The 25,182-nt window shown below is 38.5% G+C and overlaps 1 protein-coding gene across 1 annotated transcript in view; it reads left to right on the forward strand.

Annotated features, from left to right (window-relative positions):
* The first annotated feature begins 3,931 nt into the window (after positions 1-3,931).
* LOC120726763 (teashirt homolog 1-like) overlaps positions 3,932-25,182 on the forward strand; it is a 138,132-nt gene continuing 116,881 nt past the window's right edge. Inside the window, exon 1 of the mRNA XM_040020674.1 lies at positions 3,932-4,038. Within this exon, the coding sequence (XP_039876608.1) occupies positions 3,955-4,038 (84 nt within the window). The 5' untranslated portion in view covers positions 3,932-3,954. The remainder of the gene's footprint in view (positions 4,039-25,182) is intronic.

The following is a 25,182-nucleotide window of genomic DNA, read 5'->3' on the forward strand; positions in this document are numbered from 1 at the left end:
TCGAGATGCTGTGATATTATATCCTATTATAAAAAGGCTCAAAACAACTAACCTACTTCTAATCAAAGCACACAAAGAACCGGTCCACGAGACGCACAAGTCCAATGTAAGCACTGTTGGATGAGCGATATCAGTATAGACAGTGCCCTGTTAAATGATTAAATTAATTTGCTACAGCTCAAAACAAGAACAGGCCAGTGACAGTTGTTGCTGAAACTGGCAAAATGGTGACCTGCTAAACCTTTGCAGTTTTGGACCGCAATACATGTTAAATCACAGAATTCAAAATATAAATCAAAGCTATACAATTACGCCTTTAGTAGTCACATTCCTCGGTGAGGCCTAATTAAACCTGATTGAGTTATTCACTCTGTAATCATCAGAGGAGCCTCAATTACCACCTCGAAACCCAACCTCTTCTCTGACTCTTTGATGAGAAAACTATTTGCTAAATAGCGAGCACCAGAGAAAGCTTCGACATCATCATAAAGGTGAAATATATCAAAGTCTGCCTCTTTCACAGGTGATCAGTGTTGATGGTAAATAATCCACATTGGGGATTTTTTTTTGTTTAAAAAATTCATTTGCTCTCCAGGAAAAAATAAACAGTAAACATACTAAATAAATAATTTTTTTTTCATTTTCCATTCCTCACAGCTCTCTGTTAGCCCCTCTCTTTTTTATATATATATATATATATATTTTTATAAATGGACCCATGGGCAGTTGCATCTCCCAGACCTCATGCCATGCTGCTTTTGAACGCAAACCTGTGCGGATGGGCCTCGAACAGCTGTTTCATCTAGTCATCCAGGGCCTGACGAGATTTGACTGGTCCAGTCCCAAGTGAGTCCTGCATCTCAGCGGCTAGCCATCACCCTCCATAAACACACCGAGCCCAAACAACGTCAGATGTTGGCTTGCATTTAAACGATGGTCGTTCTGTGAAGGGAGGCGGGTGGCAACTGAGGGAGAAATAAACAAACTCAAAAAAAAAAATCAAGAGCTCATGAAGTGAAGCTAAAAAAAAAAAAAATCTCAAGAGACTTCGTTTTTCCCTTTTTAAAAATCAGATTGCCGGTGATAGGTTAAACTGAATTTGCAGACACACTGATGCCGTATCACTCTCTTCTCTTTCTGCATTTACGGGTAGACTTTTTTTCTTCCAGCCTTTATTCTTTGATTTAGCAGAGGAAATCTGTTGGGTGCAAATATTTATTATTTAGCACTAATGCATGCTGAACATTAGATGACATAGACTGACAGTTGGCTTGATCCCATTATTGGCTTCATCCCGTGGTCACATATGCAGCCATGGTTAAAGGAAAGCATACCATCTTGGAATTCTAAGAGTCTGCTTATCAGAATATAAGCAAAAAATACATCTAATCCTTACCAGATTTTATTAGGCAAATATAACATGAGATGAAAAACAGCATGTGTTGTTGTGGAGGAACACCCTTCTTCAGAACATTGCTTCCATTGATTGAGGTTTGCAGGCATTTGTTCATGCACAGCTCTCTTAAGGTCCTGCTTGTTCCTACTTGTCATTACAACACCTTGATTCTTAATTCTTTCATTCATTCTGCATGAGATGAGTTTATAGCTGATATAATAATTGCAAGGTGCTCAGATCCCGTTGCTGCAAAACAAGCCTAGTCATCACCCCTCCACCACTGTGTTTGACAGTTCGTCTGAGGTGTTTGTGCTAATATGCTGAGTTTTGTTTTCTCCAAACATGGTGCTCTGTGGACATTGTTCCAGAAGTCTTGGGGTTTGCTCAGATGCAACGCTGCAAAACTAAGCTGTACTGCCAGGTTTATCTTTTTCTAATTCTACTAATAATGTTGAAACTTTTGCATTTTAACATTTAACATGCTAACTGAAGGCTGTAGAGTCTGAGGTGTAGCTGAGGGTTCGTTTATTACTTTAATTCATCTTCATGGATTTCTTCAGCATTTTCTTAGTGTTTTGATTTTTTAGTTCTCGAGTTTCGGCTTCTATTTGTATTAGAGTTTATTTGATCCTTCAGCTTCTCCCTGCATCTCTTTGCCCTGGGTTAAATTCACTTGTGTTTTGTTTCTACTTATCCCTTCTTTTACTTTCTCTCGCATGCATTTCCTGCAGTTTTACTTCCTGGCTGTTGTTGTTTACCTTCTTAATGTTGTATAATGACGACTTTAACAGCGCTCGCTTCAAGTTTTCTACACTTTCACTGCATTTTGGCTGATTTGCCCTTTAAATAATTAATAACACAGTGTAAAATTTCATGTTTTATTATTCGTCTAAGGATGTATTTACCTAGTTGTAAGTCCTGCTGAGGACCAGATTATTTTTTTTATTGCATTCTGATATCTAAACCTTAAAGTTTAAAGATTGTGTACTTTCTTTTTACCAGTTTTTCTTTATTGTATTGTAGTATTGTACTGTAAGTTCATATACTGAGAAACAGTTCATAGCTGAAGTAACCAAAAGTCTGTTTTGTGTTTTTGCCTTATTCACTTAACAGAATATCAAAGGCATAATTATATTGATGTAAACAGACCAAAATGAGCATAAATGCATTACTATAAAACAATCCGGCTGAATAAAACATTACGAAAGGCTATTTTAGGCAGAATTGCCAAAAGAGCATTTAGGTTGTCCTACTCTACTTCTAAGATAAAAGACAATGGCTGGTTGTCTTAGAAGCAGTCAGATTGAAACTGTTGCTGCAGTTACATTGACAGCCTTGTTTCTCCTCTAACACGTGGAATATAATGGTGGCCATTCATTTTGCACCTCTTTTTTATTTTCAAAGGAGAGCACATAGTTGGTTGAACAAGTAAGTAATACCAATACCGGTCTTACTACAAGGACAGTAAAGCACTGCCTTAACACTACCATTCAGCTTTTATTTCAGTATAGCAATACTGAAGGGTGAAGCTAAGCCCGCTTTCGGGACTACCGTGCTCTAAATCTTGAACACCGGCCTTTTTTGAAAGGAGGGGTAAAAAGAAAATTCCCAAGAGCTTGCAAGAAGGAGTTTAATTTCTATTCCCAGGCGCTGATTTATGTGATTTTTGAGGAAGTTTTGCTAAGCAGGCTAATGAGAAGCACAGTGCTGTTGAATGATTTAGTAGGGAGATGGAGCACATACTGAGAGAAAGTCTAGAGACGAATTCTCTTTTTATTCCCTAATTGGTGAGAGGAGGAAGGAGGTAGTTTTGCAATAAGAAAATGACAATTAATAGTGTGTTGCTCACTGTACTGGTGCTGCATGCTTCACAATTAGACACAAAACTGCAGCAGGGAATCATAACATGTCTTTTTAATGGTCTCAAGGATAAAATGTTTATTTTTAAAGAGATAAGAAACCTTTATTGTCCTCTTCTGACAGGGGTGTTCTAAATGGGTACAAGAATTTCATGTTTTGAATAAGACTAAATGCACTATAATACTGTTGTTTTGTATCATATCAGCACCAATAAGTGGATGTGCTGCTATCAGTAACGTGGAGCTGAAGACATCTACAGCACTGGAGGGCTGTTGCACTTTACATTTGGTAAAACCTCATATTTACCACTTATAAATTAATATTTAAGGAGAGCTTGTGGATTTTTACGAGTCTATTTGAACATTTTTTGCCATGGTCATCTCGATGAATGTCAGTAAGGCATAGAGGACACTGGTGTTTAATTTAAAAAATGGGATTTTATTGACCCAAAAATATGAAAGATAATTAACAAAGCCAAAAACTTAAATAGGCAGACCATTAAAAGACGTCAACTCAAGTATCAACTAACAAAACCTCAAACAAACAGAAGACAAACTGACCTGCTGAAATGACACATGAGGAAACGTAAATACTGGTTTAGCTAAACCATATGACACACTAGGGGAAAACATAACGGCTGCCATATAAGCAACTAACACAAAACAGTTAACTCCAAACACCCACCCAGGCAATGAAGCATGTGGTTCAGTCCAATGAGGCTGTCAGCAGTACTTCAGATCCACAAGCCCTTTGCCAACCAGGAAGTAGAAGTCAAACCCCAGGTAACTCAAACAAAGAAAGATGTATTTATATAACATAAAACAGGATTTTGGCCTTGCAATGTTGATATGTGTGCACTCCATATAAACACTCTAAAGTGTGATTAGACAATAGGTAAAATATATTTAAAGTAGTGAAGCAAACTAGTGGTGAGGTGTGGAGCTTAGCATGTGTGGCTTGCCATCTCAGTGAAATAGAAACATCATTGCTCTATCAAGAACTAGCTGGTTTGAAAGTAAATGGATTGCAGCTGGTTGAGGATGGATGCACACCGTCACATTTGGCTTTTACCTGTGTTTCAGTTCTTTGTAACGCAGGTTTTTGACTGTGAATAAAAGGGAAGTTTACTTTTTAACCCTGTTGTCTTTAGCCCAGTTGTAACAACCCATATGGAAAAGATATATATAAATCTTATTAAGTTTGTATCTGTCTTCTGTGAAACTTGTATGAAAAGCATATAAGAGTGAAAACAGATATAAGATCCCTTGAAAAATTATATAATGAAACTTGTATGTTTTGGATACTTACTAAAACAATGTATGAAAGTAATGAGAAAGTGGCCACTTTCATGAGTAAATCATGTAAGCCTTATATGATTTACTCATGAAAGTGGCCACTTTCATGAGTAATCACATAAGTTTTTACTATTTCTTTTCCTTATGGGAACTCCTAAAGCTAGATTGTGCTTTTTGAGATGACTCTGTGTTAGTCTCAAAGGGAACAAAGTGATGGTTTTGTGGGAAACTCGCAGTAACACAACAGTTAAAGAAATACTCAGACCAGCCTGTCTGGAACCAAAAGCCATGACACATTTAAAGTAATTTAAATCACCTCTCTGCCCTGTTCTGATGCTTGGCTTAACTTTAGTAGGTCATCTTGACCATGTCTACATACCTAAGTGCACCGAGTTGCTGCCATGTGACTGGTTAAACATTTTAACAAGCATCTGAACAAGTATACCTAATTAAGTGGCCATATTTAGTGTTCTGCTTGTCTTTAATCACTACCGCTGATAGTCTGTTTTTTAGTGGAAATTGGGGAAATTATTTCCCAAATATTACCGAGTAGGGTTTTTTGGGCTTCTTTTCATTTTAAATAAATGTTATTTAAATGTCAACCACAACTAATCAGCAAATGTTAAATCCTAGATCTTAAAGTTTTGTGCGCTCAACTTCTGCATAAAAAATTGATTAGTTACCATCTCAACACGAACAGTTACAAATTCTATTTAGATAAGTCAGTGGGGGTTTTTTGGGGGGGGGTTGATGATGCTAACCAAAAAAGCCACTCATTTGTTACACTGAAGTGCACATTTTAAAACAAACTGAAAATCAGACCACAAACAGTTACGCGTTTGTTTTCCAATGAAACAAGTATTTGTTCAAATATCCAGAGTCCATGAACTCTGAACAGTTTCTTTTTGTTCAGTTTTGTTACTTCTACTCAGTAGATGGGGGGGAAAGTGTGTTTTAGAACACAGCATGACAGAGAACAGGAAATGAAAATATTCTCTGATGGAAAATATTTGATATACATTTTGACAAGCGCACTCAAAGATTAAAGAAATAAAAGGTCCGGTTATTCTGAGGAAAAAATAATAATGAGAAAAAAATGGCAACTGAGGTCTTAATGGAAAAATACTGATTAGTGGGGGGGGATAAGCAGATAACCTGATTTCTGCCATGTGATGCATACATGGGGAAATCTGACTTGTAGGTGCGTAAGAAGGGATACTCCCAAAACAGGTTTTGATTGTAAGTGGATTTGCTGTTCTTGTAAATACGAACTTTGACCCCTTACAAGTGTAGCGGAAGGAGGATTAGCCTCATGTTTATTCAGCAGGTGTAACAGCCTCTGGGACAAATCACGCTCAAGAACGGCTGTCGCCCCTGGAGACTGAGCGAAACACCTAAGGGTGTGGAGCTAAATATGGAAATTGCAAGACATGCTACAATATGCATATTCACTATTGTACAGTTCTTCATAATAAAAGGAGCTCTTTGTCCACATTGCAAACTGTACTGTCCGCTATTTACAAATACAGCTGTGCAGATTTGAAGCTATTGATATCTGAGGAATGAGTATAAAAGAATCTCCAACTCGTGTCTTTGTTAAATTTCATGCTTTTCTGTTTTGCCCATATACCCGCAGAGTGACTGAGAGCCGTGTCTGTGTTTTGTGCCTGCCTACCACAATGCTCTGTTTGCTCAGGTTTGCTTAACTGCGGCTGAAGTTGTCACTGTTAATGTGGGTTTGTATTCAATCATCCTGTCAGCTTCTGAGAGGTGCGTGAGTGACAGATTTAAGAGGAAGACGAACTGGGGGCTAAATTCAAGGAGAGCGATTTCTTTCCAGTCAACGTAAGATCTCAGACAGATGGGTGTTAGCTGCCGAAAGTTAGACAACACCGTCTGGTCCAGTAAACGCATTGACAGTGATCAACAAAGAAGTGTTGTCTTACCTTTTTCTTTTTCTGTTTTTAAAAATCGTCTTCGGTCTCAAAGATCAACTGCTCGCCTCTCTTTTTTTTTACTTGCGTTCGTCAAATGTTCACTGTCTTTTTTGTGTGTGTCTGTGTAAAGCTGCTGAAGTAAATGAGATTTCCCAAAGAGCTATGTTCGCAGAGAAGCACTCAAAGTGATATTGACATGTTGTCAAGCCAGAGCCTCTCTCTAAGGACATCTTGGGTTGTTGACGGCCCTGAGCTGCGATCATGATTTTTTTCCCCTTCTGCTGTTGAGTAATTTCAGCTTGTCTCCTAGAAATGATTTGATTCTCCTATTTTTAGTCCAAACTCCTATCTTCCTCAGTCAACTCAGTCAGAAGTTGTCTAGAAACACCTGCTATGAGCATCCTTGGAGATCACCTGTCTGCAATCTGGTCAATCGAGGGTTTCTTTATTGAGCTAGAAATGAGAATTATGATATTGGGGTAAAGAGGAAAGTAAGGTGAGACTTGTTGTTGTTTTAAAATCTGACTGGAAGATTGTTGAAAGATTTTGTGCTGTTCAGTGATCTATAAGTGGAGTCCTTGTCTTTCTCCTGTAGGTGGATATCAAGTATCCTCCGTGGATCTGTCTTGGAGAATAGCAAAGCAGACTGAACATGTCCGACAAGGCTTTGAAATGCTAGGCCCAGAAATTAGGTTATCAGTCAAAATACAGGCAGCAGTTCCTCGAGGAACTCAAGCTGCTATTTAGAATACCTTTGTCATTCAGTCATTCAATGATGTTCTGGAACATCAGTGGTTGGGATTGCACATTTAATACTACATCTGTCTACTTCTAGTTCTGCTTTTTTCCTTGATGCCTCATGTCAAACACTGGCTGTACCAATATCTAGATGGCATATACTGTACTTCTGTTAATTATTATATTCTATTGATCTTTCAACTCGATTGGAGCTGTTGGGCACATTTTGGCTTGTTGTTCAAGCAAGGTTAAGTTTTTACACACAGTATCTCAATAATTTCACATTTAAACCTGTGCTACGTGGCAGTATTACAGATTAAATCCTTTCCTATGTATTTATCAAGATTGTTCAACCTGAAGGGAAACATGTCTCGTTACAAGCTGTCAGCTTCTCAGCTCGTGTAAGTGATTCAACCTAACTTTGTCACCGAAAGTTAGGCTGGCAAGGTTGGTAGGACTGATCTGAACCAAAACAATGGACTGACAGATGCTAACGTGCACCACAGAGCCAAAGGAACAAGTCAGAGTTAAGTGATATCTCCCAGAGGTTTCACCACCACGATAGTCATTTAACAAATTTCCTTTCTTTGTTCATGTAAGGATATGACTAGTGGTGATTTTAATCTAAAAGTGATTGTATGTGAAAAAGAGAACATGTTGTTAATTCGTTTTAAATGTATTTTTACGTTATCTCATCTACAAAAATCTACAACCCTTTCGATAGAAGAACGTGGCTTCATGGTGTGTCAATCGTCTGATAATGAAATGGGACATTTGTGCAGTATGAAAAAGACATATTGCCATCATGTCGCAGTTACCCTCAGGATGAAGATGCACAGTCAGAGCCCTGCAAGGTTGAATGGTCGAGGTCATCAGGCAGCTGGGTGACATATTGGTCTGATATTTGGCTCTTTGGGCACCTCGTGGGCCTTCACCCCTACATCTACTCATCCCTTCCGGAAGCACATGAGGCCAGACAAGCTCAGATGAGGAGCTCATGGCTGTTGACCATAAAAAGAACATCAGGGCAATGAGGCACAAAGAAAAGAAGGGAAAGTGTAGAATACAGAGGTGGATGAAGGTGGGGGAAAAGAGAGGGAATCAAGGGTAAATTGGCTACACCTAAAGATGAAAATGCGAGAGCCTGATGAGAGCAAAGGATAGAATAAGAAGAAGGAAGATAAGTATATGGCACAGGGAGACAGGAGGAGAGAAAGAGAGATTGTGCACTTGGGCCAAATGGGAGCTGCACTGCTCCAGCTGTGACCATAAAACAGCAGGTGGATGCCATCATTAGGTGTCGCAGATAAAGCTGTGTGGCTCTGTTGTTGCCAGGCACTCATCCACTCTAGAATCAAGCGTTTGTGCCATGACATAAAACATGACATTGGAAAGAAGAAGAAAAGCCAATTACACAACTTAAAAACAAAAAGTGCAGTGGAGTACAGGCTATGTATATGCCTTTAGAGCTGAAGACTTTGAGAAATAATTGACTTATTTTTGGCCGCTGTGTCAAAACGGAGCTTGATCTTGCTTCTTCATTGGAAATTACGTTTTATATTAAAGTAGACTGAACATTTTGGGAGTTTTGTTATAAAACTACATGAATTAAACGGTGTATGTTGACACCCTGTATCAGTTGCATTGTTTGTGCTTTAATCAAATGGATGAAATTATATTATTTCTTGAAACACCCTTCAGTCGTGTTCCAACTTATCAGCATTTTACAAAACCACTTGATCCTATTTTAATTAGGACTGCTGTAATCTAATTATGTGAAATGTTTGCAAGATGGTGCACCCCACCCACCTTCGTCTGCTCTTGTTTTTTCTTCCATGTAAGATGGTGCAAGAGATTGGAATTTCGCTGGAAGTGTACCTAAGAGCTGTCATCTGGGATGATAGTTTGATGGCAGATGAGAGGTGCCATTGCAGCACCCTCCAGGTGCCCTCAGGGCTAAATGGATGGCTGCAACATGGCACTTTCAGAGGGTGCTTCTTCACTCTGATTTGTCTTCACTAGCTGTGTTTTCCCCGGCATTAGCAGACATGTCTATTTGGAATGCATCATTCTTTTAAACTTTGTGTGTCCCCGCTTTGCACTAACCTCAAAGATACGGCATAGTATTCATAGTCTAACTACAGCAAACTGACATTAAGGGTAATCATTGACCGTAGTTACTGTGTTCAGTATTAGCGGTTTGAAAGTTAGTACAATAGCTCCTCATTCTTATTTAGATCGATAACTGACATGCTTGAAATCACTGAACTCTTAAATCCTTAACGAGAGATGGTTCCCAACTCAGCTTCTTTGCTCTTGTTTTTGTTTTTGCTCGCTTTTATGAATACAATATATTCATTCAATTAACTGTTGTAGACAGAAGAAACTTGTTAAATTGAAATATAGTCAATCAGTGCTAACAACCACTCACTGAGAATCGCTGTGATGTGGATGATCTTCCTGATTCTGTTGTTTTGACTGCAGCAGCTCACGATGCATCTTTTGAGTTTTTGATTGGTCTTTCACTGGAGTTCAGTCTTTTTCCCTCAGTGGCCTCAGCGGGGAGCGAAGTGGTGTGTGGAAGCATGTCATCCCCTGATTTCCTTTTAAAAAGCCGACCCTGATGCTTTTAAATACATCATCAAGGCAATGGGCTGTCCAAGTCGGTTACAAGTTAACCAAATAAACACTGACAATGAAATTAATAATGCATATTGTTTGCGAATGCCTCAGCTGGATGATTTGACTGATGTATGCAAAGATGGTAATTTATTGAAAGTAAATTCATGTAATTGTGCAGCGGAACTTGATGAAGCAAAAGAAGGTGTCAGCACGGCTTCCATCATCATCAGAAGAAAGAAATCATTAAAGAGCAAAAACAAATCCAACTTCAAAGGACGGTGCAGAACAAACACTTATTTTATGGATGTGTTTCATTTAGACCAAAGTTCAGAACGGCTGTTATGGTAAATATGTCAGATTTGTTGTTAGTTGTTTGTGGATGTGATAGTTTTGGTTTATTTATTTTTCTCACAGTCCACAGGGATATAAATGCTCACTCTGCACATATCAAAGAAGTCAGTGTAAATTTGATTTGAAGATCAGGGGAAACAAGAGCTAAAATGTAGTTGTCATTGTCGAGACACATTTCCACAACGAGAAGCTCCAGTGGCAAGACAATCACAGCGCCCGACTTGGTTAAGATAGTTTACATCTTCGCTAGTCTCTTTAATAATCATCATGTCAGCAAAATGTGTAAGAATTATGCATTTTGCTTGCTACATTTAAGTAGAACAACTGCCAAACAAATTTTCCTACTGTTATGAGTTATTTAAAAGAATAGTTGTAGTGCATTTTAGTGGAGCTTTGGTAATATAATCTGGACCAGATTTGTTGACCCGAGTGACCCGTGCTTGCTAGATTTCATAAGACCGTCTTGATTCCATGAAGATATCCTCAGTATGTGAGCCCGCAGCAGGAGAACAGGCAGACAGTCATGAGTTTACCGGATCCGTATTCTCTTCTAAAGCTTTGGAGCTGTGTTGCAATATGAGAAGGAAAATACATTTAAGTTGTGTCTAGGTCCTGTAATTTAATACACTACCTTTCAAGACAGAATCAGTATGATGGATGAGTTATAACAAGTAGAAGACCAACATTTTTCTCTTCAAAACTGAAACACTGAACTGGGTCCCAAATGGCCAAGCCCAGAGCTTTTGTACATCTAATCCATCCCACTGCCATGTTCTTAGGATTTCCTGCTTTATGTACACTATTTTTCAGAATGCTGCAAGCACTATAACAAAATATAGTAAACCGAACATTTTAAAGCCTCAGTCACAGAAACCTAGTTGGTGACAACCTGGCAGGCTCCAGTCACTAGGGAAAAATGCAGATTCACTGACTGGTTGCCGAGCGGTTGCTGGACCCCAACCGGTCTCCACTCCTTGAGCCTGGTTCTGCCGGCAGTTTCTTCCTGTTTAAAGTGAGTTTTTCCTTCCAATATAAATAAATAATAATAATAAATAATAAATATAAAGCACCTTATGGCGGCTGTTGTTGTGATTTGGCGCTGTATAAATAAAACTGAATTGAATTGGACGTTTTTTCACTGTTGCTAGGTGAAATTAGTCATTAAGAGGGTGTTGCACTAAAAGATTTGCATGGAAGATGGCAATTTGTCTGCAAATATTTGCCAACTACTTGCTGAGTGGTAAACGTGCCAGCATGAGTAATGTTTGGCTTCATTGTAAAGGTTTTGCTACTGCAACTATTTCTGTGATGGTGATTGCTTAATTTCCGGTTTGTCACAACTCCTCAGTGACAAGTGTGTAGACAAGTCAGCATTTTGCATGCCAATTAATGAAATTGTAGCAATCTCACACCAGTTTTACAACTGCCAGCAACCTCTTGGCAGCAAGTGTAACAGTCTTTCCCTTGGTAGTAGCCACAGACGTTTCAATGTTAGTCAGTTAGCAAAATAACCTCAAATTATGAAAATACAGAGTCTTTAGGTTCGGGACAAGATTTTTGGTTATAGAAAGCAACCAGTGTAAATAGCAAAAGAGGACACATTCGATGTGTTTCGATGAAACAGGAATTTTTATCTGGCAACAGGTAACTGGACAAGTATATTCTTCATGCTATGCTATTTAATTATTTTGTAGTTTTTATTAATATAAGTACAGAAAAGCCATCTATAACCTGACTCGCATCCGCCTGTGGTAATAGGCCTTTCTGAGAGCACGTGTTATTCCCTTGAAAGTTATAAATGAGTCTTTAAATATTTGACAGAAATTCAAAAAGAACTTTGTTCGTCTTTGCTTCTACATCAGAATGGCCTACTTCTGCAAGGGTCTGTCAGACAGAATTTGACAATTTATGTTGAATATGAATAAAGTATCCCATATGTTCTGGACACATATTATCCGTGCATTATTAAAAGCGATTTTCTGTCAGCCATTAATTAAAGCTTGTTAAAACACAATAAAACAATGAGATGTTGGACATGATTAAAGAAACTGTAGTTTGCTGAAATCATATAAAGAGTAATGAGATAAGAGAATAAATTATTGTCAGTCAGTGTCTTTTACATTCTTTGTTGGCACTGGCGAGCGAGCTACTTCTGATTGAAGGAGTCTTTGTTGTAACTAATTTGAATATTTGAATAGTTTGTATATTAAACCTTCTGGCATGTAAAAGCTCATGATGGTGCTGTATGACTATGATGTCTGTGTCTGAATGTTGAGGGCACCCTTAACAGACGTATGCTGACGTCTCTCTTTGTTATGCACTATCTCATCATATTCTCCAAGTTACCGTGTTGCAGAATGAAGGGGAACAGGATCAAGGGCCCAAATGCAGAAACACACCTAGCAGGCAGTAGCCGTTGACTGATTTTAATTATGACCAAATGCAGCTTATAAGTAGACATGCACAGGATAGGTGGAATACAAAGACAGGAAGAGAGAAAGGTGGGAAACTGAGTTCATTAATAAGTGACCTGAGAAGGCATTAAAATCTGAGGGCGTCTGGTGGGCAGAAAGGGAAAATTACTCACTATGTTTATAGTGCAGCGTAATTTACTAATTAGAACAAAAATAAAGGTTCGGGAGACCACGACATCATAGATTTTGCACCAATACCGGTAAAGTTACACAATTTACAATAACAATTTAATGCCATGATAAAAATAATTTTAAAAAAAATAGCAACAAAAACAACCCACTCATATACAAAATTATTAACCTATATACATTTAAACTCCATTATTACAAGCATCTAATTACATTTAATGTTGAATCATTGGTGGTAAAAGTCTGTTTCATGTAAAATATTAACACAGGACAAACTTAAGTGGCCTACAAAACTTACTATGAGGTATGACATCTGTTACATTATGCTAGCTTAAGCATTGTCGCAATGTTAGCCAATTTTAAAGTATGGACCTGGCTCTCTCACAAAAAAATCAAAAGGTCATGTGTATTAATGGATAACAGCGCAAAGCACTTCCATACTACCTTTCTTATCTAGAAGTTACTGCAGAGCTAACACACCTGCTGCACTAGTCACCATCTTCCAAGTGTAGTTTCTCCTTTGCTTGTGGGTTTTCTTCTTTTTCTTTAGCGTCTAAGGACAGAGTAGAACACTTGTAGCCATATGGATACATATATGCATATTCCCTACTGTATGGTACTTTAAAAAAACAAGGTTTTCCCCTTACATGTATCTTCTCCACAGATGTCAACACGTAGTGCATGTAGGAACACAACTTTTGAATTTAACTGTGCATTTTCTTACTCCAAAAGATTTAAACTGCTCCACTTGCTCCTCTAAACTTGAGCTGATATAGCTTTAAAAAAAAACTGCTTTTTGAGCAGTTTGTTTTACAGCTACAAAACAACAAAACAAAAAAAGCACTGACAAAAATTTTGAGTGTACCTAATAACACACTGTGGAATTACTTGGTTGGATGCGTGGAATTTTCTTGCTTGGAATTTGGATGAATGAATGGTGATGAAGAATTGGAAAAGGTAGAGTGAAATCTCTCATCAGTTATTCTTCTCTGTCTTTTGGCATATTAATTTGATTTCAAACCGCCAAACATGGTGTCATGGTTTTCTGACAGGGCCTTGGGAGAGAGTTTATCTCATCATTAATTAAGTATCATATTTCCCTACATGCTGCCTGTGCTTAATTAGGAAGAGGGGGTCATTTGGGAGGGCTTATTAACTGGAACAAATTTGTTAAAGGAAGGAGACCGAGACAGATAAAGAGAGGGAGAGAGAGTGAGGGGAGAGGGGCGCCTCTGGGTTCAGTCGTCGCTGACAAGGCTTGGCTTCCGTGATTGATAACTGCACCAGTCACCGCTCGAGTCAAACTGGGAGAGATGAAGGAGTAACTGGGGAAGAAACGGAGGGGAAGAGAGGAAATCTAGGGGGAAGGCAGAGGCAAAGGGGTGGGGGGCTGGGAGGAAATGATTGGAGACATATGCTAGCTCTCAAGCAAGATAGAGTTAGACAGAGAGGAGGGAGATGTAGGACGAAGAGGGAGGGACACTGAGATATGAAAACAAAGAGAGAAACGGAGAGAAGGGGATGCTGGGAGATGAGATTGATTGCAGCGCTGGGCCACGTCACAGAAGCTTTATTTATCGTATCCCAACCTCCCCGCTATTCACCTGGTATTTTTAGAATGCTAGTTGTGATGGAAATTGGAAAAAATGTTAAGTGCACTGTTTGAGCGTGTCGTATTCTCAACTCCAATCGAGTCTATTCTGCATGCGTGCTAAAAGCCAATACGGCAATGGTGTCAGATTCATGGGTGACACTGTTTCCCATTTCCCTAATTCGCTCCGACAGAATGGGTTTGGCCAGGCCAGTAAAACAACAGATGTTTTGCTCAAATGTGACAAGCGGATTGCCAGAAATTCCCAGTGGCGGTGCATGTGTTTGGAGCTGACCTAGCACAAGTTTTAGCAAACTGGGAACAGCGGGGGATGATGAGACTTTTGGGCACAACAGTGGCAGGACATCAAAAATTTAAGCCAAACCAAAAATAGCCGAAGCTTTATTTTATATGGTGTCTTATTGTTGAGTTTCAACAACATACACCTAATTCATGACTCATCCCAGAGTATTCTGTCTCTTAGCTGCTTAATTAGAAACTGTAGGTGGTGCAGTCTACCAGTCTTGGTTTGACGGGAGATGTACGTCGTGCTGAGGGATTGATGCATGGAATATATAAAAGACACAGTAGTTAATGACTGAGCCATGATGATGATGATGGAGTAAAAAAATATTAGTAAGAACGAATCATTGCAATCATTAAAGTGAAACATCTTTGCATTGCACTTTCAGAGACTGGTAGGGCCTTTTTTTTTTTTTTTTCTCGCCGACCTATCGTCCCACAGTTGAGTTGTGGTTGAGCCCGTTTTTACTGTGATCCCACCTTCTTGCATATCTGTGGAGAGTGGTGTGTATGTTTAGCATCACGGTGTCTCATTTGATTCATATTCTATACATGCATAGGAAAATACAACACAGACACCAGAAAATTGTTAGTTGCTCAAATCATGACAAAATGTTTCATATGTAATTCATTATTAGAAGAGAGCAAGCATCCAGTTTCATGTAATTATTCCACGTAGCCCACTTGAATGTCTCTGTTAAATGTTTACAGCATAATTCTTTTTTTTTGTGACAAAAATTTCACTTTAATCCAGTTTGTAGTTAAAAATGCTACCTTGTGAAAAAGGTCTATTTAGTCCTGTGAAAAACAAAGTACAAGTAAGAAGGTAAGTAACAGCCAAGTGCTGGGTATCAAATGCACTTGATTAACTGAACCACCTCTATAAACGCCAAAGTTTATCCACCTTTTCTTGTGTACAATATTACGTTTGTTAACATAATGTCCACACGATTGAAAGGCTAGAACGTCCTCATACGAAGGTGAGACTAATGCTCAGAGTCTTTTTGTAACAGTTACCATAAGAAACTCTTATCTCTAAAAAACATGGCAGCAAATATGCATCTGAAAAAGACACAAGACAAGTGGAGTCGTTTTGCCAGAATGTGCAGTGCCATGTTTGGTGAAAACCAAACGTAGCATATCAGCACGGTCACAGTAATGATGGGATGATGCTTTAGGCTTGCCACAGGGCACTTTTCAGTCCGTAAGTTCAGTTGAAACTATTCAAAAGTCACATGTGAGGCGATCTGCCCGACAGCTAAAGCTTGGCTTAAACTGAAATTTAACAGGACTTTGATCCCCAGCGAATAAAAACCAGGATGGCTGAAAAAGAAAAGAATAACTTTGCTACAAGGTCTAGACCTCAACGTCACTGAAAGCTCTTATAAGAGCGGTGCATAAAGAAGTGCCCAGAATTCCCCCACAGTGCTGTGGAAACTTGGTAAAGTCATACATAGCAATTACTATTGATCATTAATTGCTATTGTTATTGATTTTTAATGTTATGGTTGCTAAAGATGGTTCTATAAGCGAATGAATCATGGGACGCACTTTGTTTTTCACAGGACAAAGAAACCTATGTAAACTGTCATTTTCACATGACTGTTAATGTTTGCGTTCTTAGTGTACATTATGTGGCAAAGGGGTTTTTTTCCACAAAGGGCTTTTTTTCATTTCATTCATAGGCATGTGTATGAATAGAAACCAGTTGTTCAATGCACTTTTGTCTCCTTTTCAAAAGAAAATAAAGCAAGAAAATCTATGCCAATAACCAGAGCAACACATTCTGGCCTGTTGGAGAAAAACAAACTTTATTGGTCTGAGCAACATTTTCATGTAGCTGCACTGCAAACTTCTGAGAGCCATTAAATGTTGAGTGGACTGTCTTTGAAGGCAGGGGCAAATGCTGCTTCATTGATTGACAGGGTTGGCCTTGCCTTAATAGAACATAATTGGGCAATTTTGAAGGGTCTCTGAGAAATGACCAAATAATAACACATGACTTGTCTTGAGACTTGTTTTCTCAGATAATTGTGCAAAAAGCATCTGGCACACCATTAGTTCCATTTTCACATTAGAATAATAATCCTTTTGAACTAATAAACTCACTCAAATGTCTGTACTTGGGTGGCGAGGGCTGCAAAAAAAAGTAAATACTGTATGCTCCACAAAGAAAGTGGGGAGAAAAGGGATTTTAGGGAGGTAGAAGCAAGATAACAAGATGTAGACTTCTTCATTGTGACAAAAATTACATTTTCACCCTTCACACTTCACAAGCGTTTTACCCATCAATTCAAACACGGTTTTTCAAATCACAATAGCAGAATATGCACAAAAAACCTCGTTGAAAACACTTGTCATCGTGACTCCTCTCCTTTGGTGTTTCTAAATGTCACAGCATTAATGAAAGTCAATTCTAAGAGATTACACTAAATTAAAATATAGCGCGAGACCTAAAAAATCCATCATCATGATGAAACAGTCTTTTCCAGTGTTTTTTCAATTACCAATGCTAATTGAGCTGCAGATGAATTTTCCTGCAAGTGCTGAAGAATGTTCGCTTAAAAAAAAAAAAAAAAAGTAAAAGGGGAAAAAAAAGGGTCTTGTGCTTTGCCCTGCCTTCATACCTTTAATGTGTAGAACAATAATGTTTCCCCTGGGGGTTGTTATTGTTTTGGTCTTTGTAGCAATGAGAAATTGCACCAATATCATGTCTCAAATTAAAGGATAATTAAAAAAATGTTCTTTCAAAGTTATTGCCGTCCATAAAACTTTGATTAGGCAAACATTAGCCACATTAGGGCTTAATGGCCATTGCCCCTGTGATTACCATCAACAATTTTATGTACTGCACAAAGCATATGAGCAAATGAATAATTAAGGATGGAGGGTGGGGGGGGGAGAGTTTGAAAGAAGCAATAACACAGATAATATTGGGTTGTTTTTTAAGAACAGTGTGTGTGGTAGGTAAAGTGAAGCGGTGTACTTCAGACAGCCTTGTTCCCAGTAACCGCATGACGGTATCTTATATATATATATGACTCAAGAAATTGGAAATTTTTCAGCTGTGATCACACACCTAACATTTAACTTAAACATATAACTGCTGTATAATCATATGGGTTATATTTAAAATCACTCAATTTTTTTTAAAGTGTAATTTTGCTCCTTTTATTGGCGAGGCGAATCCTAGATTTAAAAAGGAAAACTTATTAGAGCTGAAACGTTACTGTTGCACAAGCTAGAATCCAGTCTGGATTTGTTCAAACAGTAGTGCAGAATTCTAGGATATTCATTCAACGGCACTATCAGCAAGCATTCAGTCCCACTTTTGTCCTATAGTTAACTTAAATTATGTTTTTGAAATATTGTCCAGGTGCACTCTAACGCTGCAGACAGGTTTTCCTTCCACATCCCATTGACTTCAAGTCAATTTAAGTCGAGGTGCTGAGGGACAAATCCACAGTCCTTCTCTCCAAAGTGTTTGTCTTGCAGAGTTCTAGTAATCTGTTGGCAAATTTCCCTTTTTTCACTCCGGAAAGGTAATGAACTGCTAACTGGGGAAACAAATTAGCTGAATTTCAATAAAACATTGTTCCTCTGTAGGAGGTACGTATGACTTAAATATTCGGTATTAACATAATTTTTAGGCTTTATATTAGTTAAAGGATTTTCTGCAGTTGAACTGATCTATTAACGCTTTCAGAAATAAATGCTACTTGAATCTCTTGAATGTCATTGAATCTCAACATATATCCACCGACCTCTACCAAGGTTTCACTGTTCAAAACAGGTAGAGGCTTAAGTTATCCTGTGTGCCATGCTGTTTATGTTTCCAGAAGTATTTATGAGCATTTTCATGGATACAGTGTTCATGCTGACAGTAGATCTGAGTGAGATGAAGATCAATTACATTTGCTAATTGATCAGTTCTTTTTTTTTTTTTAACCTTTTTTTTTTAACCTGTCCATAAGAAAAGAAAAATCTTTTTCTTTAAATTTGTCTTATTTGACGCAACGCTTTAGTCCCTACAATGCTCAGTTTCCACACGATATTAAATCCAAACTGGAGGGAGATAATCGAGATTTTCTTTGTGCCCACTTCGGAATCCATAAATGATTATGCTTTCATGTTTCTTCGTGATCCTAATAAAGCAACAATGGCCTTCCATATCACCTGAAAAATAAGTCCAAGGACAATGGGCATTGCTTAGGAAAGGCGTGGCTGTCCACTTTGAGAAACGACGGGACCGAACAACCAAGATTAATGGAACTCAGATGGCTTTTAATTAGAGCAGCTGTGGTCATTAATTATCTGCCCACAGCACAAATATTTTTATATTTGGGCAAAGTGTTGATTTATTTGATTTTGTTTGCTGCTGGATCTAGATGAATGACTCTTCATTTCAAATTTTGCTAGCGCTAATAGAAAAGGAGAGGGGAAGATGTGTTCCCTAGTTGGTCAGTCTATTTCAAACATAATGTTGATGATGATATGACAGCAGACATGACATAAAGCACAGTAGTCTGAAATTCAGTTAATAAATCGTGTGACACGTTGTGAAGTACGCTTCATGTAAATACTGCATCATGGTTTCCACTGTGTCTACTACTTTAGAAGTACTGGTTTGTTAGAATGTTTATATAATTAACAAGGACACTTTTATTAACAGAGATCATAGGTAGAAATTCCTGATCCAACTTACTTACATTATCCAACAAATGTAAGCCAACTGTAGTGGCAAAGACAAGATTTAACACAACACTTGAATATCTACATTAGTCATCTGGTTAGACGAGGAGGTGTTGATGACAGATCCCATCTGTAATAAAATGAAGCCTAACAACTAATGAAAATATGATTGATGAAAGAAATGTCATTTTCACCATCATGTGGAAAGGTTTATATTTACTCAGTGAGTCCAAGTTTTTTCTTTGTAAAAATCCAAACGTTGCTTTACTATAGATAATAACAATGTGAAAATTCATACGGTGCATCATGGTACTGTTTAAAGTATTGTAACGCTGAAAGAATTTCACCAGGGTTTATGTTAAATCATAAAACACCTTAAATTTAGCCTTAGCGCTTGGCAACCCAACGCTTTAACTTTGCAGGGTGGCTGTAGCTCAGGAGGTAGAGCAGGTCACCGACTGAATGGAAGGTTGGTGGTTTGATTCCTGGCTCCTCCAGTCTGCATGCCAAGTGTCTTTTGGCAAGATACTAACGCCAAGTTGCTTTCCTCTCCATCAGAGTATGAATGTGTGTGTGAATGTGGTTAGATAGTGCTAAGTTTAGAGAAAGTGCTTGTGAGAATGGGTGTGACTGGGTGAATGTGGCATGTTGTATAGTGCGCCTTGAGTACTCTGGGAGAGTAGCGCTATATAAGAATCAGTCCATTTAACTTTATGTGGTCGACCACTTTGTAGCTGAGATACTGTTATTGTCATTCGCAGTTAACCATGGAGTGTCCAGTAGGGAAGATTTCGCAACGTTTCACAAACTGTCTTGTTGCAAAAGTGAAATCCTGTTACAATAACAAGCTTGAATTCAGTCAGCTCTTAAAGACGGCCCATTCTTTCACAAATATTTGTAAAGGCAGACTGCATGGCTAGGTGCTTGATGTTATACACCTGTGGCACTGGGACTGAAAACACCTCAATTCAAAGAGTTGTGGCCACAATACATAGAGTGAGGTTGATTCAGATCCACAGAGCGTGTGTCTGTTACTTCATTTTATATTATTGCCAAGCTGTTAACAAGACAAATGAACACATCTGATGAGCCAGTTGATGAATTAGGTACAAGTTAAGGTCCATTCATAATAAAGCGTTCAGTAGTGGTCGTAAAATGATTTTCTCTCTGCTTGTACTGGAGACAGGGTGCACATCTTTGATACAGGCTCTCTTACAAAAAGCAAAATGCATCCACATTTCAAACTTCAAATGTCAAGCTATCATAAAAAAGACACATCTGAAACCTCATATTAAACCTGAACAAAATAACAAATGACATTTAACGACAGCTATCGTATGCATTCATAAAACTGCCTCGGTGCATACGACAGGTTTCATAACCTGGTAATGATAGTCCACGTCACTCCTGTGCACACATCATTAAATATGGGTAACACGAGAGGTCGCAGTTTATGGATTTATGTAAAATTAGTAAATTTTATGTATCTGTTTCATTTGGTGACATGATTTGAGATCTTGCTCGGAGGTATTTGTGACGATGACAGATCTGGTTTGCACCTTCAACATAATTGCAAACCTCTGAGACAATAAGTGATTATAATGAACAAATAATCCAAATATTCACCTGAACACGAGCTAGGGAAATACAATGGCGAGAGCAGAAATTAAAATTTAATTATTTACTGCACTCGAGCTTGGGAAGGCAATTAAGTATCTGAACTATGTGGCCGAGGGATATTTACTATTTCTTCATTTTAGTGTTTTTTTTTAAGTGTGGCAAGCTTTGATGCTATCACCTCCTTATTACCACTAGCAGTTTCCCACACAGCCTTTCCTGAAGTTAAACATGTGCATTTGTGTGAACACAGAAATGATACATCGTGCAGTGACTGCACTTAATGACAGACCGAAAGGCTGTCATTTTCACTCCTGAATTGTGATTTTTAAATAATGGTATAACCTTTTTGGAAACATATATTTTTATGGTCAATAGGCAAAAGTTGTTTATGAGCAAAATTTGAGGGGATCTGTTATAAAAGATTACAAAAGGAAATCTCCCGTTCCACCACATCCCAAAGGCGTTCTGTTGGGTTGAGATCTGGTGACTGTGGAGGCCACCCTTTGTCATTTGTGACATGGTGTGTGCGTAGCCGGAATCAGCCTGAACCATGGAGCCGTGCTTTCATATTGTTCACAGCAATTGAATATTGCAGGGGCAGCACAGCGGTGAGGTTCTACCTCACTCTGAGAAGCTCGTGAGTTGGACTCCACCATCTGGCTGGGTCCTTTCCATGTTTGCATGATATGCAGTTAGTGGGGTTAGGTTAATTCAAAATCAAATTACATTTTATTTATATAGCACCAAATCACAACAACAGTCAACTCAAGGCACTTTAAGGTGGTATGATAAAGACCCTACAATAATAACTTGCCCACAGGTGTGAATGTGAGTGTGTCTGTCTCTCTGTGTTAGACCTGCATCAGATTGGTGATTGACCTGGTGCCCCTAATAAAGTGGCTGTGAATGTACGTTCCAGTTCATCGCCGTGAATAAATTCTGATCTGTGTGCAGAGTTGCTGGTAACGCTGAACTAGAACAGACACACAAGACTGGAGACATGTAGTTCTGTTGGTGTGGTAAATGGACTGGTTCTTATATAGTACTTTTGTACTCTGTCTGAGCACTCAAAGCACTCGGCTTATTCACACAAGCACTAACATATAGTCACATTTGTGGGGTTGCTCAAAGATATATGGAATGCAAACTGGAGCAGACAGGAATTGAACCACCAACCTTCCAATTAGTAGTTGACCTGCTCTACCACCTGAGCTACAGTCACCCCGATGCATCATTAGGAGTTGATTTTTGGGGGGGGCTGTGGTAACATTTGTTAGTCGCTACAGTATGCAGCACATATCCTGGGATACTGATTTCTGTACTGGATTGTATTGGGATTAATGGCTTAAATGAGCCGTTTCATGTGGTTTAAAGAGCTTTTTTGAATATGCTATTAGGACCTTGAGCTGTAGTATGTGTACTAGGACTCGTAGTATAATTCACATTAGGTTCAGGTTAGACATCCCTAGTTTAATGGATACACACAAAGCCATTATCAGTGCTGTGGATCTGTGTGTTTTAATTGTATCTTGCAAAATGTGAACAATGCTGTTCATCAAATAATTCAATTAAACGTAGTCATTGATCTTTTGTTTATAAAGTTTCCTTGTGAAGTATGAGTGCTGGTCAGGTTTTAATGTCCTATTATACACTGAATACCCAAAATTATTAAATACAGGAACTAAGTGGTTTTGTTGTTGTTGTTTTGTTTTATTTTTTACTTCTTTTTTGATGAAACACCAGCAGCAAACAAAACAAAATAAAACCTTATTTACATACAACATTCCCTAAGCCACTGCTTTTCTCATATGTGCAATTAAGGACAAAGCTGCAAGTGTTAATTTGCTTGATGTGCACTTCTCACAAGCAGCAGTGCCAGCTAAAACAAAACACCAGCACCAACCAACAACAACAATAACACCTGGAGGTTTTTATATTAATTCTGGTTAACAAACACATCCTTGAAGAGGGACAGTGTTGTTTTTCCTATCACATATTTCTTCTCCATTCCCCGTGTTCCTAGATGTAATATGCATATGAACACTGGAGCCTGTCGGATATAGGAGATCAGACGAATCGTGGCGGGGATCAAAGGGAGCTATCTGATCTCATAAAATCATATTAAAACCGGTTGCCTCATTCCAAGACACCACGTATTGATCACAAAGGAGACAAGTCGGGAGTATTTTTTGGTTCTAAATAAAAATCGGGGGCCGATGAGAAGTGAATCAGGAAATATCCGCGCGCTGGGGGTCATTAAAATTGCATGGCAGTCTATGTATTCCACAAACAATTGGGTGCTTAACTCGAGGGCAGAGAAATAAAAACACAAGGAACGCATGTTCATAATTGCTTCTTGTATCCCTCCTTCCCAGCGACACCCGCCTGGACGCATTCATCCTTCATTGTATTTATTTCCTTTTGTTGACGGCGCCATTTTCAATACATGCACAAGACAATAGGCAGGCAACATATCAGTAAAAATAACCCTCCTGTCAAGGTTGCAGAGCCGGTTGCATCTCAGATGCTATGTTGGAACTAGGTGTATAGACTGATTTGATTATACTTTGCAGGCGGCGGCGTTACCCAGTTTGACTAATAAGTACTTTTCAAATCTGCCCCTCTCCTTCCCATTCAGCGGGAGCGCTTCGGTTTCTCTTGGAGTTAACCTTCACACACTATCATTACTGTCACTCTCTGCTGAAACTTCACAGAGCAGCTGATGTGTGCGTGCGGGCCTACACGAGAGTTAAAACTCACTGTTTGTCTTTAATTCCTCTCAATTACAGGTTCCCGTGATGTTGAAGCTGCCTGTTTCCACTAACGCAAAAACGAATGCAGGACTTTTTATGAGTTTTTGTTATAAATGTGAAACTATGCCGACAGGTACATTTTGAAAAGCCTGAATGAGTCAAAGGAATTTGTTTCAATTCAAGCGGCGATCCCAATGATAGCACGTACTTTGCATCACGATTCAATTTTGAGGAAAACATGATAGCTTTTCATATAACAAAACGTAATGTTTTAAAGCTGTTATCACTTCCTCCTGCCTCAGCATGTTCTTCCTGGTGTAATATTTAGCTTCCTTCTTCTTTTGTTGGTTTATTCTTCAGTTTTGTGCAGATAACAGTACAGATGTAGCAGCAATTGGAGAGCAGAGGTATACGGTGCTGTCCGACATCAAAACAAGTTAATCAATCGGACAATGGTGAAAGGAGAGAGTTACAACAAAATCAATTCACTCTTGTCAATAGTACTTTATCAAGCTTAAATCCTAATTGAAAATATACTGCATTGCAACCTGCTAATATGAGTCAAAGGCCAGGAATATTGGCATAACACATGACAGATGTCCTCTCACACAAAACGCATAAACGTGAACTGAGAGAACAACGAAAACAATCAGGAATGCAAGACCTGTATATATTGTACCCAACATGTATCCATTTATCCATATAAGACAGTCTGATGTATTTAGTCAAAATAACCCCATGAAACTGAGGTCAATCCATGTATTTGACTGTGTTAGTCATTTTTGGAAAATAAAATCTGTATTAAATCACTTAACATCTAAAGTTACAAAGTAAGTGACCTTTTTCCTAAATGTAGCAAACTCAGTGTCCTGGATTTTTGCTCTTTCTTGACTTCTGCAGAACTGCCAGCTATACAAAAGTACTTTCATTTTTCTTATGTGGCTCCCTTACTGCTATGCACTGCCTAACAAGTTTGCACCACAATTCCCACATGCACTCCAAGTTGGAAAAAAGGCAGAACACATAAAATAAATTCAGCGTCCCAGCTCGTGTAAGTTGGACTCTCTGAGCAGGTGGTAAATCAAAAGGTGGATGAAATAAATGTGTTAAGTCAACGCGGTTTCTTTCAATGAATGTAGAGGACTGGGTTGTAATGTTTGGGGGATGTATGCAATCAGGGTATGATGCTGTATCTAGGGCTGCAGTTTTTCAAAGTGAATTGGACTGGGTAGTAAAAACTCAAAAAAACATTGTGAAATTCATCTATAGCCCAATGAATGTCAACATTCCAGTAAGTTACAAAAAGAAACTAACAAAGACGTCTTCTTTATTGTTGAATATCACCCCTAAAAAGAAAATAAAAGTCAGCACTAATAACAACCTTTACATTGAGAGATGATTGTTTTTTTTGTGAGCTGCAG

Source organism: Simochromis diagramma, unplaced genomic scaffold (assembly GCF_900408965.1).
Source record: "Simochromis diagramma unplaced genomic scaffold, fSimDia1.1 OVJJ01000753.1, whole genome shotgun sequence".
NCBI classification, from domain to species: domain Eukaryota; kingdom Metazoa; phylum Chordata; class Actinopteri; order Cichliformes; family Cichlidae; genus Simochromis; species Simochromis diagramma.